The sequence below is a fragment of the Micropterus salmoides genome, unplaced genomic scaffold (genome assembly GCF_014851395.1).
Source record: "Micropterus salmoides isolate LMB-PRFRI ecotype aquatic unplaced genomic scaffold, ASM1485139v1 Ms_hic_scaffold_1, whole genome shotgun sequence".
Lineage (NCBI taxonomy): Eukaryota > Metazoa > Chordata > Actinopteri > Centrarchiformes > Centrarchidae > Micropterus > Micropterus salmoides.
In genome coordinates, this window is record NW_024040040.1 from 43235388 (window position 1) to 43253281 (window position 17894).

The following is a 17894-nucleotide window of genomic DNA, read 5'->3' on the forward strand; positions in this document are numbered from 1 at the left end:
TTCAACCTCCCATTGTTTTAATGAACACAAACAATGTAATGTGCATCATGTTGTCCTTTGAAACCTGAATACCCCCCCACCAAAAAAAATGAAGTTACAGGTTCATAAACACAGATGAATTATTGGGAGTATCTAGGAGCATGCACTGGATTTAAATTAGGCTTCTCCTCCATCAGTCCAGGACTCTTTCCCTTTACTAAGGCGAGGATGGGCGTTTGTGGACTGCTCCGGAGTCTGCATCACGTGGCCTGGTTTCTGCCATCCTATTGGTCCAAGGCACGTGTCTGGGAGGACGGTGGGAAAACGTCACTCGGGGGGCTCGTATTGAAAATAAGAACAAAACTCCAGAGTGAGAGTATTAGAGCATCAGTTTAGGAGGCTCTTTATTTACCCTTAGTTTAGTTTAGGCGTAGGCATTACTGAGCACACTGAAATCGGATAACAATAAATTGGATGGTGCGCAAATGGCACGTTTTAGCTCTACGATATCAGTTGTAACCCAAGATTGAGGGAATATATATCAAAAAGTATGCTTTTCTCAGAGGACACTATCGCAAGGCTTTGCATGGTGTCCAAGGCACTCACTAGAATCTGAGTTTTATTTTTTTATTTATTTTACGCGTGCAGTTTTTTTTTTAAATTTAATTCCCCATAAGTTCTGAATTTCATTGCAGCAGAGAGAGCGATAAAGGGGTTAAAGAGAGTAAAGCGGGGAAAGTGAATCAGTATGGAAGAAAATGATCACGGCAACAGAGACGTGGTGGAGCGGCAGGAGTCGGGGGATGAATCAAACAGAGCCATCCTCCCTCTCTTACAGGCGCCGGGAAACCTTCAGATCCCTCACCGGGTCACCAATTTCTTCATCGACAACATCTTGCGGCCGGATTTCGGCCGGAAAAAGGACGGGGGCGCAAACCGCGAAGAGAGTAGCCTCGCGTCGCGGGAGAGCCACAACAGCCCTGCCGCCCCTCAGAGCGAGCCGGTGGGAAGCACGGTGCCGGCGGAGGGGACCTCCACCCCGCACACGGTTACGGGGACCAAGAAGCCCACTATAGCCGCCGATGAGCCCCTGAAATCCCGCGGGGAGAACGGAGACCAGTGCCTAAGCTCAGACTCAGACAGTTCCCAAGCCAGCTCAAACCCAGCCCAGAGTCAGCCCATGCTGTGGCCAGCCTGGGTGTACTGCACCAGATACTCGGACAGGCCTTCTTCAGGTTGGTGGCACCGTGCATGCGTTTTACTCTACCGTATTCTCGGTAACCTGAAATACCCCGTAACACTGACCCCGGATGCCTTGACCGACTTCTCCCGAGTAGAGAAGCCTACAGCGAACTGCCCTGTGTAGCAAACTGAGAATTTACTAAATATAAATCCACATAGATTTTTTTGAAATATTATTTAACGCTAAACGCAAATCCCGCGGTAAAATACATAGACAACACGTGCAATGTAGAAAAAAAGATTAAAACATTAAAATGAAATAAAAATATGGCTTTTCGGTGAGAGGAGGCCCATTTTAAAACGCAAACGACGAAGAAAAAATATTGTTTTTAACAGTAAATCTTGTCATAAATCTTTCTATTTTAACAACTCACCAAAATACATTTAACACATAAAAACGGCCATTTTTTGAGCTTTTACGCACAGTTTCTTTCTTGACTAAAATGTTCCAGTTTAGGCAGTCCTCTTGCAAATTTCCTCGGGTTATGAATATGATAATACTGGGGTCCTACATGTACTAAACAGAAGCGCGCTGACAGGCTGCATGTCCTCCAGAGCAGCAGGTCTGCAAAATAATATTTGGTGCTCTTGTCAAAGCTGCTTTGGTCCTTAGAAGCGATAGGCAAGTTGTGTTTGGGATGAATTAAATATGTTTTCACAATTAACGCTCCCTCAGCTCGTGTGTATGCTGGCCAACAGTGACTTTTTTGGTATTATTATTTCTTATCTTTATTTAAAAGAAAACACAGGCTACAACTTATCTGCCTGCTGTGAGGTTAGTATGTGTATTTGTCATCCATCAAAAGTGGTACAACTTATTCTCATGCGTTATGTAACGCTGTATGGAGTGGCGTAGGCGACTACTACGAGTTGTAGAGTTTCAGTTTTTATATAGGCACGCACACACACACACGCACGCTGATTCATCAGGTTCGGCCTGTATTATGTCGTTTCATTAATGTTTTCCACTGTTTGGAGGTGGGAACCAAGCATTTAGTCCAATTCACCACCAAACAGGCCTCTATCCAAATGGAAAATGTGTAGCCTATCTAATGTGTGTTGCTCAAATTCTATTCACGTTTTCCCACTGAGGAGCTTTTCAAGTGACCCACAAAAACTAAAAGGCAAAGTAGCTGCTCTGAAATGAGTCTGAGTCCGAACTGTAATTCAGCTCACCTGCAAAACAGTGGCTCCGATGTCCCATTGATGTTTTTCCACTGTTGTCCTCTTGGTTAATAATTCCTTATTACTACAGACAGAGTCGGTGTGTGTGCACGCGCTAGTGTGTTTGTGTGCTAGAGAGGAAGAGGGATAGAAACGGGGAGGGAGGGGAGATTTTGCTGCTTGGTTGTTTTCTTCAGTGGACGTGTCAACATTTTACAATCAACCCTCCTCGTTTTATTAAAGCTTGCCAAAAGTGCTTTAGGGAATCAAAAGAACTTATTTTTGTGATTTGTTGTATGCTAAAAAGCTTCTAAAGACACAGTAGCCTAATGACAACAGAGACATTTATAGCCATTTGTTTACCTATTTCTCTATTTCTCTATTTTGAAGTTTACAAATCTACATATAGGCAAATACTTTCCTTACGCACCTTGATAAATGTCTAGGCTCACTCCTAAATGTAAAGTAGCCTAGTAGAATATTATACTAGTTATTGGTGGGTTTAATTTAAAAACTAACATATTGTTTCATTAATGAAATTGCTTAGAACGCAGTTTGCCGGATTATCGTCCATGTAAAAGTGTAGGCCTACCCATCTGTGTGAAAAGTTTGTTTTGATGCTAATAAACCACTGTTTGTGTCTGTGACCCCCCCCCCCCCCCCATATCACCCACACTACAGGGCCAAGATCTCGCAAACCAAAGAAGAAATCGACCAGCAAAGAGGACAAGCGACCACGGACGGCCTTCACAGCAGAACAGCTGCAAAGACTAAAATCGGAGTTTCAGACAAATCGGTATCTGACCGAGCAGAGGCGGCAGAACCTGGCGCAGGAGCTGGGCCTGAACGAGTCCCAGATCAAGATCTGGTTTCAGAACAAGAGGGCCAAAATCAAGAAGGCCACCGGCGCTAAAAACAGTCTGGCCCTGCACCTGATGGCACAGGGACTATACAATCACGCCACCATCTCGTCGAAAGACGAAAAATCAGACAGCGATTGATTTCCAGAGAAGTCACAGAAACCTCCTAACGAAAAAGAACCTATAGTAATCCTATGATAGATTTTTATAGAGATATCACAAAACTCTACCTACAGGAATATTTAATGATACCACAGCAGATACAAATACCACAAAGTTCTATTACTATCACTATACTCGATGCTGAACCACTACAGATAGGCTATACCAAGGGTCCAGGACACCACAGGACATACAAAAAAATTCTACACTAAGGCTAATCGACTGCTAAGAGTCCCTACAGGAATATTTAATGTCACCATAGGTCTCTATATGTTCCTATAGGAATATTATAGTGATTTTTCGATATGGGAGGTTTTGCCAAGCCTACAATGCAATAATTTCATCGAATAAAGGGCCAGTGTGCAGAGTATACCAGCATAAATTGTTTAAAAAAAATAGAGAGATATTTCTGCAATATCACGTCTATAAAAGATGTTGTAAAAAGGTATGTTTTCAACGTTTGTCGTCCCCGCCCCCCCACCCCCCAGAGGAGGTACAAATGCTTACACCCTTCATTTTTATATAGGCCTACTGCTACCCATGATTGTCATCATTTTACATTTAAACTAACTGGCACTTGACGTTTCGATCTGTCAGTGAAGTGAACTGAAGTCCAAAGAATATTTTTCTGCTGCATCCAGGCTACTGTGAATTTAAATAAATGCTAACACGATTTTATTTCCATGCTTGTTGGTTTCCTTGGTTGTGTTTGATGTAAAATGGAAAGAGGAAGGTGTTTTTGAGTGTCAGCTGCAGACCTAATTGGGCAGACAATGAATTTTGATACGTTTTTTAAAAAATAAATAAATTCACAGTTAACAGTTTATTATGACTGAGAGAGGTAGCGATTTTTTTTCTAACACGCCACTTAACTAAGATGCTAAGTTAGGCTTTGCTTATATGTATGTGGTCGTCTCATAGCCTTTAAACAACTATTATGTGCGTATTCCCTTCTTTATACCAATGCATCAGTGCAGCTATTATAGTTTTTAAATAGCAATATAAATCATTTTTTGTAGCTAAATGAATTGAAGGCTATGATGCTGCCTATAAAGTCACATAAACAACTCTGTTGCATAAAGACAATGATGACAACCATTTTGCGCTCTCTTTGAGTATAGCCTATACATGCAGGTTATTGGATGTTCTTGTTAAATCTTTCTCTATATACAGTTTTATTACATATCCATATATCATAAAAGAAGGCAAATCCGTCAGTGACTGTATTACAAATGTTGGAAATCTGTTATCGTTGTTGAAAGGACTTCATATGTGTATTTATATAGATTATATTGAGAAAAAAATCTATCCAATGACCAGTGTTGCTTTAGAGTAGATATCTGAGGTGTTTACACTGCTTGTTTATCTTGCAATAACTTCTTTTTGTTTTCTTTCTTTGTGAATGAAAAATAGTTTATGGGGCCTTTGCATGAAAGCTGCAATTTGTTGTACTTGGGCAAATAACTGTGTTTATACACTTTGGTCTTTATCGACAGAAGTATGACCGAGCATAAGTTTTAGACTGTATCCATACCAAATTGTGGACTTTTTGCCTTTCAAAGTGTTTTGTTGTTTTGTTGCAAAAAGTGTGTGTGAATTGAAATCCACCAAACAGAAACACACTTTGCCTTAAAAGTTCAAGTGTGAACTTTTTATGAAACAGAACTGTGCCGAATCAGAGAAGCAGTATTACTTCAAATGCAGACTATTCAAGTTGAATGCCTTTATGAAAACTGCTGGTACGACATTATGAATTTACTCATCAGCGTATATCTATCTATATATGAACATGTTTAAATAAAATTACAACACAGAGTTGTAGAATACAATGCTATTTTTTATTTTATGTTGGAAGTATTCTTTGGTATAAATGTACATAATTTGTATCATGTATTAATTGTGTAATTAACTGCCTCCTGAAAACTGCAAAAGAAGAGCAAATAAACCTTGAAGATTATACACAAACAAGTTTCTAGCATCTCCATGTGAAGCAAAGAATTCATATATTTCCATAAAAACACACAAAAAATAACTGAGGCGTGACTGAAGCAGCAAATGTGACCTTCAATCAATGCTGAGCTTCTACAGGCATTAAAATGTAGAATAAACAAATGCATTACTAGCTTAAATTGTCTAGAACAGAGAAACACATACAATACTAGTTTTAAATAAATGTTGCCAGGTGTCAAATATTCACAAATGTTATCACAAACATTATTCATTTGCATAGCATGACAATCCTTTCCATGCAAACACCCACTCATTCTATGGGCGGTTCAGTATCACATTCATGGAGGATCAAATTCATGGGGTTTGAGATTAAAACATTTGCAAAAGCATCCAAACATTATGCAAGGGAAAGCCTTGAACAATTCCCAGGCATGTTTCCTCAACAATGCCTTATCTGCATTTCCATACTTGCACCGCTAGTCTTTGAACGCCATGTCTAACGGCCAGTGACTAGCATTAGAGCAGATAGGGCTGCTCCCAGCACTGTCTCCACGACGGTCAGTCTTCCTCGCCGCCTCTGAAAAGAGCCTGTGCTTCTATCACAAGGCAGAAATGGGAGTCGAAACGAGAGGGAGAGAGAGAGAGGGAAGGAGGGAGGAAGGGGGTGAGAGAAAGAGAGAGAGAGAGCAATGAAGGTCAAAGCCTGTCATGGCTGCAGGTGGCTGGTTTCCCTCCTCCCGCCCCTCAGTAACCCATTCTCCACACACAGCTTTCTCACTCACTACTCATACTCCCTTTCTCCCTCACACACACACACGCACACAAACACACACACACACACACACACACACAAATGCACACCCCTACCTTGCTATCACTTGGTTTTTATTTTATTCTTGCCTGGCACATACACACACATCCCCACACGCTTCATTCATTTCTGTTCCTCCTCACATGCGCACATACCCCTGTTGTTTTGGTCCTTCATTCAGCGCATCAATAGGAACCTTCATCAAAATTTTCACAGGCAGGGAAGCTCCCTGAAGTTCAGATAGGGACACCAATGCATGAACAATAGCAGAAGCTGTAAGGCCGCATGGGCACATTCTCCTGGAACAAAAGCTTTTATCTGAGAATAATTTGTCTCATCTCAAGAAGTGAGATTCTGATGGTCAAGTGGCCAGAAGTGGTCCTTGTTTGGGCCTCTACCTGCTTTACCCAATAGAAAAGTGTTGCATTGCTGTGAAAACACAATATATGACAGTATGAAGCATCAGTAATCTGGGTAACATCTCTTCTAGAACAGGATACAGAAATTGTGAAATGCCTGGAAGAAAATTGACCTTCTGGAGTATACTGCTGACAATTTCAGAAAGTTCTCTGTAAAGATGGAAGTGAGCACAAGATATATCAGGAAAGTATCAATGTCTACCTCTAAACACAAAAGGGCCCCATCCTGCTATGACCTCTCCTACCATCCTCCCCCTCCCCTACTGTGTCATTTACCCACAGTTTCTAAATGCTTCCTACGGCCAGAGTGGAATCTGCTCAGAGGTGCCTGGGCTTTGTGGCGGAAACATAATTAAAGTGGTGAAAGATGTAAAAGGTGAAGAATGGGGATGACATCAGGCCAATTTCACACTTGGCACTCGAATGGATAGGTCCAAGCCAGGACTCTTGCCTCGCAACACAGATCAAAGCCCACTGTCACCGCACCAGTGCAGGGAAAAAAGAGGCAAAAGGACACCTAACTATGCTAATCCCCAGGACGAATATATTTTAATCTTGTTAGAATACAAGTTAATGCCGTGGCTCAGTGACTGAACTTTTCGGCAAGAATGAGAGGTGGACAGAATTACTTTTACCTTTTTTCACATGAGGTGCCTCTGTCTGGCACCGGATAAACAGCCGGCGTCTGAACAAACTTTCTTTTGGGCAAACTCAGCATATTATCAAGCCACATACTGTACAGGATGCAGATAACAGTCGCAAGCCACTGAAAAGGCAAGCAACAGTTTTCATTAAGAACAACGAGGGGCAAAAAAGAACCCCAACCCCAGTGTCAGTGACCCCGTCTGAATCCCCACTAGGGCAACTAACATGCAAAGGAAATGAGTATTTTGTGGACTGGTTTGTCCCCTCTCACATTGAGCCCTCCCTTCTCAAAAGCACCTTGGTAACCCTTGATCTCTCATGTATGGAAGTCAGGGCGCTGGGGCCTGCAGAAGTTGACTAGGCAGACAATAGCAAGCGGATGCTTTCTGGAGAAGTCACACCCAGGCAACTCTCATTTCACACACCGTGTTTGAGCGACCCTTGAAAACAGATGCAAGACTTTTCAATAAAGATTCTTTTTGTTCACTTGATGAAATTCAGGGGGGGGGAAACAAATCTCCATGTACTTTTCCCCATGCAGCTACCATATCTGGTTTCATGAGTGCATGTTTCCTGCTTAGGGGCAGGAATTAATACATGAAATTGTTTATAATGTGACTGAACCATGGATGTGTCACAAAAAGATTACTTAGCGGAGAGAACACTATAGGAAATATTTTAGTTGAGAACATCAAAGAGTTAATATTTATTCATTATAATTATGCTCGAGTTACATTTCAGATGATGACGCAGGTTGCAATTGTTTCAGCTCAATCATGATTTTGGGCACTACATTTGATATGACATTGACCACGGTGTTGGTAAAATTGCATGCTGTTACAGTGGAGACTCTGAGACAGCCAACTTTATTTTATATTTGTTGTTTTTAGCAAATGCAAGCAGATATTTCTCACTGAACAAAAGGTTAATTTCAACCCATGAAAAGTCAACAGGTTTTGTTTATTTTTTAACTTTATGTTTGGCTTAACAAACAAGCGCTGCAACTTATGATTATTTTCATTAGTCGATTAATCAAAAATACCGAAAACTGCCCTTCACAATTTTTCAGAGCACAAGGCCACATTTTCAAATTACTTGTTGTGTCCAACCAACAGTCAAAACCCCAAATATATTTCATTTATGATGACATGAAACAGAGACATGCAGCAAATCCTCACAGTTTTGAAGGCGGAACCAGTAAAGCATTTTGGCATTTTTGCATGATAAATGACTTAAACTTAGCAATTATCAGAATAGAATTCTAGAATTTAGAATTTTCTGTTGACCGACTAACCAATTAATCAACTAATTGTTTCAGCAATAAATGTAATGATAATACAATATGACTATAGTTTGTGTAAAATGAATCACACTGTATGTTCTTTCCTATATAGTGTTAATAACAAGGCAAATCAAAAATGAGAGGAATAATGTGTGAATAAAACTGATATTGCAATACACAATTTCTTCAAAACAATTCTTAATGATTTGGATTGGAAGTTTTACTAGGCACTGATTAGCCATTTATTTTAACAAGCAATACCCAGGCATGGATACAATTTAAATATTTTAATACCTAGGGTTGACATGCTGTTTGGCCATGTATCATGTACAGTAAATATCCTACTTAAGGTTTTGCAGGTAATAAAGTTTTCCTGCTCCCTGAAACTCCCTGAAAGCATTCTAACTTAAAATATAAGCCCAATTTCAGCTAAAAAGGGTACGCAACAAAACAAAACCTTCATAATAAACTCCAGAGATAATACCTTCTCTTCTTTTTCAAAGTCTAACCTGGCTTTGGGTGTTTAATACTGTTTCTGTATTGCACTGAAGTAAATAATATTGAATATGTGCCAAAATCAGTACCAAGTTTAAGTTTCTTAAAAATATCACAAAACCTAGAGCAGAACATTCAGCACTCTGGCGGAAATACAAATGCACACAACAGTACCAAAGGTATCACTTGTTATGCTGCATTATAATTTCATAATTCATACGTTTTGGGAGTTTATGCAATGCAAACCAGACCTCTTGAACAGAAACAGGCTGTTTTTCTTACATTCTTCTTCTTCTTACTCTTACTAAATTAAGATGTACAATGTACAGTCATGCCATTTCTGGCCTTTGTTTCTGAGTTTGTGTTGCTTGCTGACACAGCTAGACAGGGTCAAGGATACATCTGACTCACCTCAGGCCCCCTGCTCTCCCCGGGGACTGGCCTGTCACTCACTTTGTGGTTACGCATCATAGCTGACAGAGGCACAAAGTGAGAGCTCGATGCTGCATCAATAGCAGCAACATCATCACCAAAACCCATCCTTAGCATGACATCTTCCTCCTAGTCCACCACCAGCTCTCTACACTGTGGAGGGAAGGAAAAAACATATTCACACCAAGAGCCAATAATAAAATGTCATTCAGTGTGAGTAGGAAGACCTAAAAATAGAAGATATGGACACTTACCTCAAAATTCTCCACACTGCAGTTTGGATGTGGAATGCCTTACAATATAGTTGTTATGAAGTGGCAGCCAGACCTGCAAAGGTTTGAAATGATTGAGTGCAATACTTAATTTCAGATGGTTTATTGAGACTGGATTCACACATCTACGCTCGGTGATCCATTTTCAATGGCTCTCTAGCTCACTAAAACAGTGCTAGGTTGGTGTAGTGTATATCCTTTAATTGGTGTTAGTTAGATGACATAACAAGAACATGCGTACAGCTGTTTGACTAGGAGCAAAGGGTTTCAATGATCACTGATCACAGCACTTTGTTCTTTCTACATTAAATTAATATAGCCACTGAAATACTGTACTGCACCACTACAGAATACAAATGATTCTGTGGCCAATGCTGACAACTCAAACTAAGATTTATTAAAACACATTCACAGTATATGAATAATATAGCTTGTTTTTACATCTTAGATGCTACAGAGCAGAAAATTCTGTAAAAATCAGCAAGTGCCCATTGCGGCAGGCTGTAACCGATAATTTGGAGAATAAAATGGCAGCCTGCCAAAGCTGGGTGAAGAGTTCAATAATGGCTCATTATCTTGTAGTAAGGGCCTGAACCCTATATTATATATATATATTTAGCATAAATGCTAAATATATATCTTTTAGGCTCCATATCTACTATGAAAATAATGTAGTCGTGGTTTCGCTAATATGAATGGACGAATGTTATTTTTTTTAAATTCAGTCATTTAAAAGAAGAATTTAAACAACATTTTGTTCTACATCTGGGCAAACTGTGTCTGGAAGTAGAGCAGTATTGCGAACAACTGATTTTGAAAAAAGCGGTGACAATAGAGGTTAACCCTTCACTTATTTCAGCCCCATCTACCTGTCTAGACTTCTTTAGATTCTACATTGTACTCAGACGACCAAATACAGCAAAAATAATCATCTCAGTTTGAGTTGGCATGCAAGGCGAGCTACAGCTCACTCGACCGTGCCTTATCTCACAGTAGTGGGCGTCTCCCACTTTCTCCCACTCACTCATTTTGCTGCATGCTGCCATTTTAACTGTTGTTGAGTGGCAGGCAGGAGGGCGGGGTTGGTAGTGGCGGCCATGATGGTGGAATCGCTACACTCATTCCTGAGGAACAGTCTCAACATCAAAGCCAATTCGCACATTGGGCTATGTTGTGGTTCAGGCCAAAACCAGGGACTCTAGGTATAGGACAAAAAATGTGATATATACAAATTATACCAACATCTCCCTTTATGTACGGCAAAACATTTGTATTAGAAAATAAACACATACACGTTATTCTGACAATTAACAATTAAGAGAAAAAATTATTTGCAAAAACCTCTATAAGAAAATTTGACTCCTCTCATCTGTGACATTTGCATGTGTTTAAGGTTCATACTCTGTATAGATGAATACTGTGTGTCGTATTAGTGTCTTCTTTAGGTTTTTACTGGATTTTAACTCAGATTTGCATTGCACTACCCTTTTCTTGAGCTTACATTTGTAATATTTATATATAAGCTCTGTATAAGTACAAATTAAAAGAAATGCGGATGTTGGGAAGAGCTGCACATATGCTGCACATTACTAGCATCTATTGAAATACAAAAAAATAATCACATTTTCAAAAAGATAAAACTGAATAAAATAGAACACAAAACTACTGTATGTCTATCCAAGGTAGAAAGTTGTCTTTGGCTCAACAAGGCACAACATAAAAACAGCTCAGGTAGACAAGAATAACTTGAGTCAATGTAAGAATATTTTTGTTTTACCTATAAACTGCCTGTTGAATATAATATTTAACAAGATGAAATAGATATCAAGTTTACTTACTGCGCATGAGAAATAAAATGTCCAAAAATGTATCAAAATCAAAAAACAATCATGAACCAAAAACAGCATGACCTCCTTGGTGTCAGAATATGCCACAAATTAAATAAACAAAATCTTCCATCCAAGAGTATCATTGTGGGATTAGATGAACTAAAGCAAACCAACATAACATTCTCAGTAAAGTAACACTGTTGTTTCACAGTTGAAAGGCAAACGCAATATTGTTCTCTATTTTGCACAACTGTCCTGACGTCCTCTAACCTAACTGAAAACGTCACAATTATTACATTTAAAAAAAGGAAGTTTTGCCAACAAATTCATGCTTGTGGTCCCTCAAAGCAGACTGTGTATTATGTGGGTCACTTTCATACCTCCGCCTCATTTCCCCACCCCCAACCCTGGAAATTAAAAAGAAAAAAAAATCTTCCTTGAATGACCAGAGTGGCTCCTAACCAACTACATTTGAGGTCAAAGTTCATTATGTCCCCCTGGCAACACCAGGGCAACAAGCAACGGTGTCTAGACAGGTCATGGTATCCCCCCCATGCCCAAACCAACCCACCACCCCCTGGCTCTTTCCGGAAGGAGGTGTCAGCAGCAGCCAAGTGCAGGGTAAACAAGGCAAGGGAGGGTGGCCTTTGGCCCTTCTGAGGTCGGATCAGCACCTCCACCCTCCACTGATCAAAGATGAGGATCCTCCATGCCAGGGCCTTGGTCAAAGGGGGAAGGGTCGGCAGATGAACTCTGCGTTTCTGTAATCTAGACGTGTCCAGACCCGATTGTCTTCTTTCACAGACCAAAATGGACCCTTCCGGTGCCGCTGATTACATTAGGGAGGACAGCCTCTTTTCACTGGGGCGCCCGGACAAAAGAGGCGCTTCCGTGCCCCTCGCCATCTGGTCCCAAAATAACAGAAAAGGTCCCAGGAAAAAAAATAAGCCCAGCCAGCACACAGCCTAAATGAAAGGAACGCTGTTTGAATAGATGGGATGGCTGGACAGATAAGCAAACATACAGTAAAGCCCCACACATTTCATTTACGCAGAGATTGGAACCCAATCTAAATCAGCAAATAAAGCAGTGTACATGGGCTGTGATGAGCAGGTCTGCAAATCACTGATGGATTTGAGCAGAAATGGAATTCTGCTGTGCACCAAATAGAGAACTGTGACACACATACATCATTATTATTGCAAGCTATCTGTGCCCAGAGGCTCTTCACCAGTTTATACTAATCTATGTTGTACCACAGAGGACCACGTGGATAGATTTGTAATGGAAATGAGAAGAAAAACACTAAAATATGAGATAGTTCTGAGTTTTTAATACAACGCAGTCAATAGAACAAGGTAAATAATTTAAGACAAAGTACATTTTTTTTACTTTAGGATTTACTAAAATCAGCACTGTTGCTACACAGGCTTGTCACATCAGGTTGATTGCCAGTTAGCAATAGTAGCAATAGTATTTGCGAACTCATACAGTCTGCATGCTGTATGTCTGTCATATCCCTATTGGTTTGTTATGCCCAGTCCACTTTGTCAAAGTGGACTGGGCAGTGTTTTGCACATGACATCATGACTTTTGACCATTCCTGTCGCATATCAAATAATTTTGTTTTGGTTGTCGGGGTATTTGGCATAATTGTAGCTCATGTTGCCTCGAAAACTTCCCTGAAATCCAAGTCCTTGTTACTAGACCTCTATTATAGCTGAAAAATGCAGAAAATGCTAACAGGCATTCCACATAATATTATTAGCATTTGTAACATTGTTTGCAATTGTGATGAGTTGAGATTGATTTTCATGAAGTGTTTATTTCTTTACATTTCCTGTATGTGCAGTGTAACTACCGGAGTGATACAGAGTAATAACCCAGCGTAAGGTTAATCAAAAGAGCACCTCACTGTTAGTTATCCATCACCTTGACATCTTTGAAAACCTGATAATTAATATAAAGTAGCAAATGAATCAAACTGGATGTATAGCAAATTTTAAATAAAAGCCTTAAAAGTGCTCCAGAAATCTTTATTTCTTTCATTAGAAGATTATGTCCAATTTAAAATCCAGCACAACACTGTTCGTGTTATAATAATGTGGTCTGTTCACGTCAGCATCTCTGAAAGGTAACATGCTTAACATGCAGGTACCGCAGGTGAGCTACATGGTGTTACACTGTCACAAAATGTATAACTTGGGTCTTTCTGGAGCTTTGCTGTGCCAATGCTGATTATGTGCTCTGCTATGCACGGCTTGGTTTTCTCTCACAGTCCACAAGGAAATTTAGTAAATAAACAGCCTCATTAGTGGCAAAGGTGATGCTGCCCTTGATCTTGAATGGTTGTGTCAGGAGAAAGGTGAATGTGCAGCATTGAGAACTCAAATTGGATTGAGTAGCCGGCCCATATGGGACTACCGGCTTTGTTATGAAAACTGATTTCGTAACAAAGCTAAAAATCTAAATTCAGCTCCTTACTGGCACATGCCAAGTAACGATGAAAGAAGCACTGTGTACAAGCACAAAACTACCCCGAAACATATTTTTTTTAACATTTTCTAACAGCTAGAAATCACAGCAATAATGTGCTTCAAGCCTAAAGCTGATATCAGAGGATTCTCAAAATCAATGAGTCACTACATCTACCAATCATGATAGCAAATTCTGAACTAATAGTACAACTAATAGTATGAACCAATTCACTGTTATCTCTTTAAACCCTACACACAGCAGGACTACAGTAAATATATACAGCTACAACGCAGATTTCTCTTTTAAATTAATGTACATATCCAAGGTTTCGACCTATCATCCTAACTTTGACTGCAGATATATGGGATTTATCAAATCCAAATCAATAGTATTGCCAGAACAAATTGATGCTTTAATGAATCATGAAATATGCATATTATTGGAAGAGCTAGGGCATATCCAAGGTAAAACTCATGCACCAAAAGACAATTTTTGATAGTTTATCTTATTAGCTTTAAACTCCACAGAAATTATGTAAAGCTGATTACTGAAATTTCATGTAATTTTAATATTGTCTTAAATTTCGCTTTGTGTGTTAAAATATACAGTATCCCAGGTCTGACATAGCACACGTTTTTTATGTAAGGTATACAAGGCTATTCAGTGAATCAAACTTTTCATGTTCTGCAGATCCTAATTCCCCAACTTTTCTCTACCTGCTTTTCTTGCTTCATTCTTCATTATAAATCACACCAAGGCCCCGTCGATTCAGCTGTCGGTTTTTAATCCATACTTTTTTAAAAAGTGAACTGCATGAAAAGAAGCAAATGACTAAACAAATCAGCAAAAGAACTGTGGTTACATACATGCACATCCAAGCAGCTGAAAATGGTCAAATTGCACAGATAAATAAGTCGATTCTTAAAAATGAATGTGAATGACAGTCTACTGGTGTGATTTTTGACAGCTATATCCTGAGAAGAGAGGAAATGACTGTAGACTTCAATGTCTTAAAAGACCTACTTCAAACATGACAACAAGCTCTTCTCATCTCTGCTGTGATGCAGCAACATCCTGCAAGTATTTTACATCAGATTTTTTCATTTATGTCATTTCTAGGAGAAGGAGTTAATATAAAATCAATAGGGAGAGAATACACAAACAAGTGAAGCAAGTGGGGTGCTGGGATCTGTCTGCTGTTCTTGTGATTAAGCTCAAGAGGAAAATGAGTACTTTTTTGTCAATACGAAATAAAAGTTCTAAACTTCAGAGATGAGGCATATAACTGCTCTATAATGCTGAAGACTTTCTGTATTGACTTGCATTCAAACAAGGATCTGAAGTGCATAAACATGGCTTGGACATCAGTTGTCAAATATAATGGTTGTCCTTTGTAATGATGCTGCACACTTGCACCTGCTTTGGTTCCCTTCAGCATTGACAGTCAAACCTCTAAAAAAAAAAACCCAACAAAATGATGTGGCTGATGTTGCTTTTCTTTGTTCTTTGTTTTCTCAAGAAGTACTTGTTGGCCTTGCAATTTTTGATAAAAAAAACAGTAAGAAAAAAGTCTGTATACCAGAAGAGAATACAAAATTCCAGGGCGGCTAAAGCCAAACTGTTCGTGGAGTTTTGTTGAGGTGAAAATGTCGCAAGACGACATATTACTGGTAAATTGTGCAAAAGTTAAATATTGCTTTAAAATGTGTGGGAGTCAGAGACACACTGTAGGTATCAGCCACTTAACAACAGCTGAATGTTATGACACTATGAGAAAATCACTTAATTTACTTGCTATACCAGTGCAGCCCTGGCATAAATGTTAGCACTTGCTTTTCTATAAACTCAGACAATCTTACACCGAAGTCTTACGAGCAGAAAACTGTTTTATATTCATGAATTACTTTGCCTCTCAGACAGGTAGTGTGTAAAAAAACTAATGCAGAGGAACGAGATTCACAACCACAGCCAGAACTGAAGCGAGCTTCTCGTACAGTACTGCATATGATCATACACCATGTTCCTGCCCTGCTAAATGTCTATTCCCAAAAAAATTTAGACAAAATGCAGGAATAACAAGAAAGCGCTTCCATCAGCAGGTCAAGCCACAACATCTGACAAATACTGTCCAGTGAACCACATGTGTTACTACGCACCTACAAACAAATACAGTATTTCCAGAACTTTCTCTCCAATGCTCTGACTTTCACAACTTTCCTACTGTCCAAGATAACACACCAACACTGAAAGGGGTTTTCTTCCTATTGCTATCGCTGAATTCTTCTTCCACCAAACTCTCAAACATCATCTACTTCAAATTTTTCAAGTCTTCATGGGTTAATAAAATCTATATAAACAACATCATTATTAAATCCAACCCACTACTGATTCATTGCATATGCGTCTGCTGGGGGTTGCACATAACTGGCAGACACCAGCTCGGTTTCACAACTGTGGGATAAGTGAAGTGAGTGTGACATATAGAGGGCAGGTGGTGCCAGTCAAGTGAAGTACACGAGAGAAGTCCCAATCTGTAGTTTCTTAGCTTCATAATTAGTTATTTTTCCATAGCAATCTCCAAATGATGTCATCAGGCCTTACAAAGTACTCATTACTCAGTGCAACAAACAAGCTGGAAATAACACTCAATCCTATGGAGACTTGAGAACTGCGTTCCAGGGAGGGACTCGAGTCGCTGTGTGAAACCAACAAGAACCAACACGACACCTGGCATTTTCCAGCTAAAGTGGGCTGTTGCACACTGCTGAGCACAATGGCAAGATATGCTTCTTAATTGTGCAGGTTTGAGAGTACTGACAAGAAAAAACGCCCACACACATATGGTTGTCCATATAAAGGCTTAAAAAACTGCTGCTTTTTCAAATAAGCATATATTCATGAGGAAATGGACATGGTCTATGTTTACCAAAAGTTACGTTGGCTTAGCTGCAGTTCAAGGGTCTGATCTGTGAATCATGACCATTTACTGAAGCAATCTAGTCAGTGTTTGCCTACACAACTTCTCATTTTAAAAAGACCACGCCCCACAGCATTCAGGCATATAAAAATATTTCAAAACAGCAGAGAAAAATCTAATTGCGAATAAGAAGAATTAAACCAAAATATCGGATGCAAGGAGAGGAGTCATAAATACTGGGTTGTTTGCGTTTACACAAGAACAAGTCCACAACTGTAGATTGTACCTCTTACAGCTAAACAGGGTTGTTGCATCATTGAAAGTAGTCACTGCAATATAATTTATACATCTGACTCAAATGTATTTTAAAATTGCAAACCTAACTTGAAAAGACTGGAATGTACCCGTCGAATAAACATTTTATTGTAAAAGGTACTTTGGATCAATTAATTTGCATGCAGTCTATGTTGAAAAAAGCATTGGAAGGGTTACAAATTGTTTTGTTTTTTACCTTTCTCTCATAGTATGCTTCCTAAGCACTAATCATCATGACTTTGGACTTTGCAGTAATGCTGTATTTTTGTTATAAACAATCTCCGACTTGCCTTGCTATAACCATGAAAGTACAGGGATTTGGATCACAACAATCCATTGATCAGCAATCCTTTGCAGGGTGTCAGACACTCACTGTTATTTTTGGTGTGAATGAATGAAAAAAACTTAAAACGTAAAATACTGATTGGAGATTGGACCTGTCGCTCACTGTAGTGATGATTTTAAGACTGAACATGGACCAACATTACCATATTATTGATAAGTGATTTCCTTCTGAATCTTGAAAGTTTTTAAAAGTAAAAGTTGCACTAAACACTTATTAACATGTATTAAAAACTCAAAGACTGCTGAAAACCTCACTGTATTCATCCCAATATCGGAAGAAGTCCTTAATTTCTGATA

General features: G+C 39.4%; 1 protein-coding gene and 1 long non-coding RNA gene across 4 annotated transcripts in view; one reads left to right on the top strand and one right to left on the bottom strand.

The window, feature by feature from the left end:
* LOC119910729 overlaps positions 1-17894 on the bottom strand; it is a 39843-nt gene that overhangs the window by 12259 nt on the left and 9690 nt on the right. Inside the window, exons 5-8 of one of the 3 annotated variants that reach the window (XR_005445698.1) lie at positions 10738-10911; positions 9696-9768; positions 9421-9594; positions 5227-5950 (exon numbers count right to left, since the gene is read on the bottom strand). This is a non-coding gene — a long non-coding RNA (uncharacterized LOC119910729). Of the gene's footprint in view, positions 1-5226; positions 5954-9420; positions 9595-9695; positions 9769-10737; positions 10912-17894 lie in introns of those variants that run through there. The other 2 variants (XR_005445695.1, XR_005445696.1) reach the window with 2 other exon arrangements.
* On the top strand, positions 291-4233 carry en2a (engrailed homeobox 2a). Its single transcript, XM_038729507.1, has 2 exons — positions 291-1214; positions 3067-4233. The coding sequence occupies exons 1-2, from the start codon at positions 728-730 to the stop codon at positions 3384-3386; spliced, it is 807 nt and encodes a 268-aa protein (XP_038585435.1). The 5' UTR covers positions 291-727; the 3' UTR covers positions 3387-4233.

Bases quoted from the DNA above. Each gene is read 5' to 3' on its own strand.
- en2a (XM_038729507.1), top strand. From the start codon at position 728: ATGGAAGAAAATGATCACGGCAACAGAGACGTGGTGGAGCGGCAGGAG. The intron at 1,215-3,066 runs GTTGGTGGCACC...CCCACACTACAG, and splicing joins CTCGGACAGGCCTTCTTCAG to GGCCAAGATCTCGCAAACCA.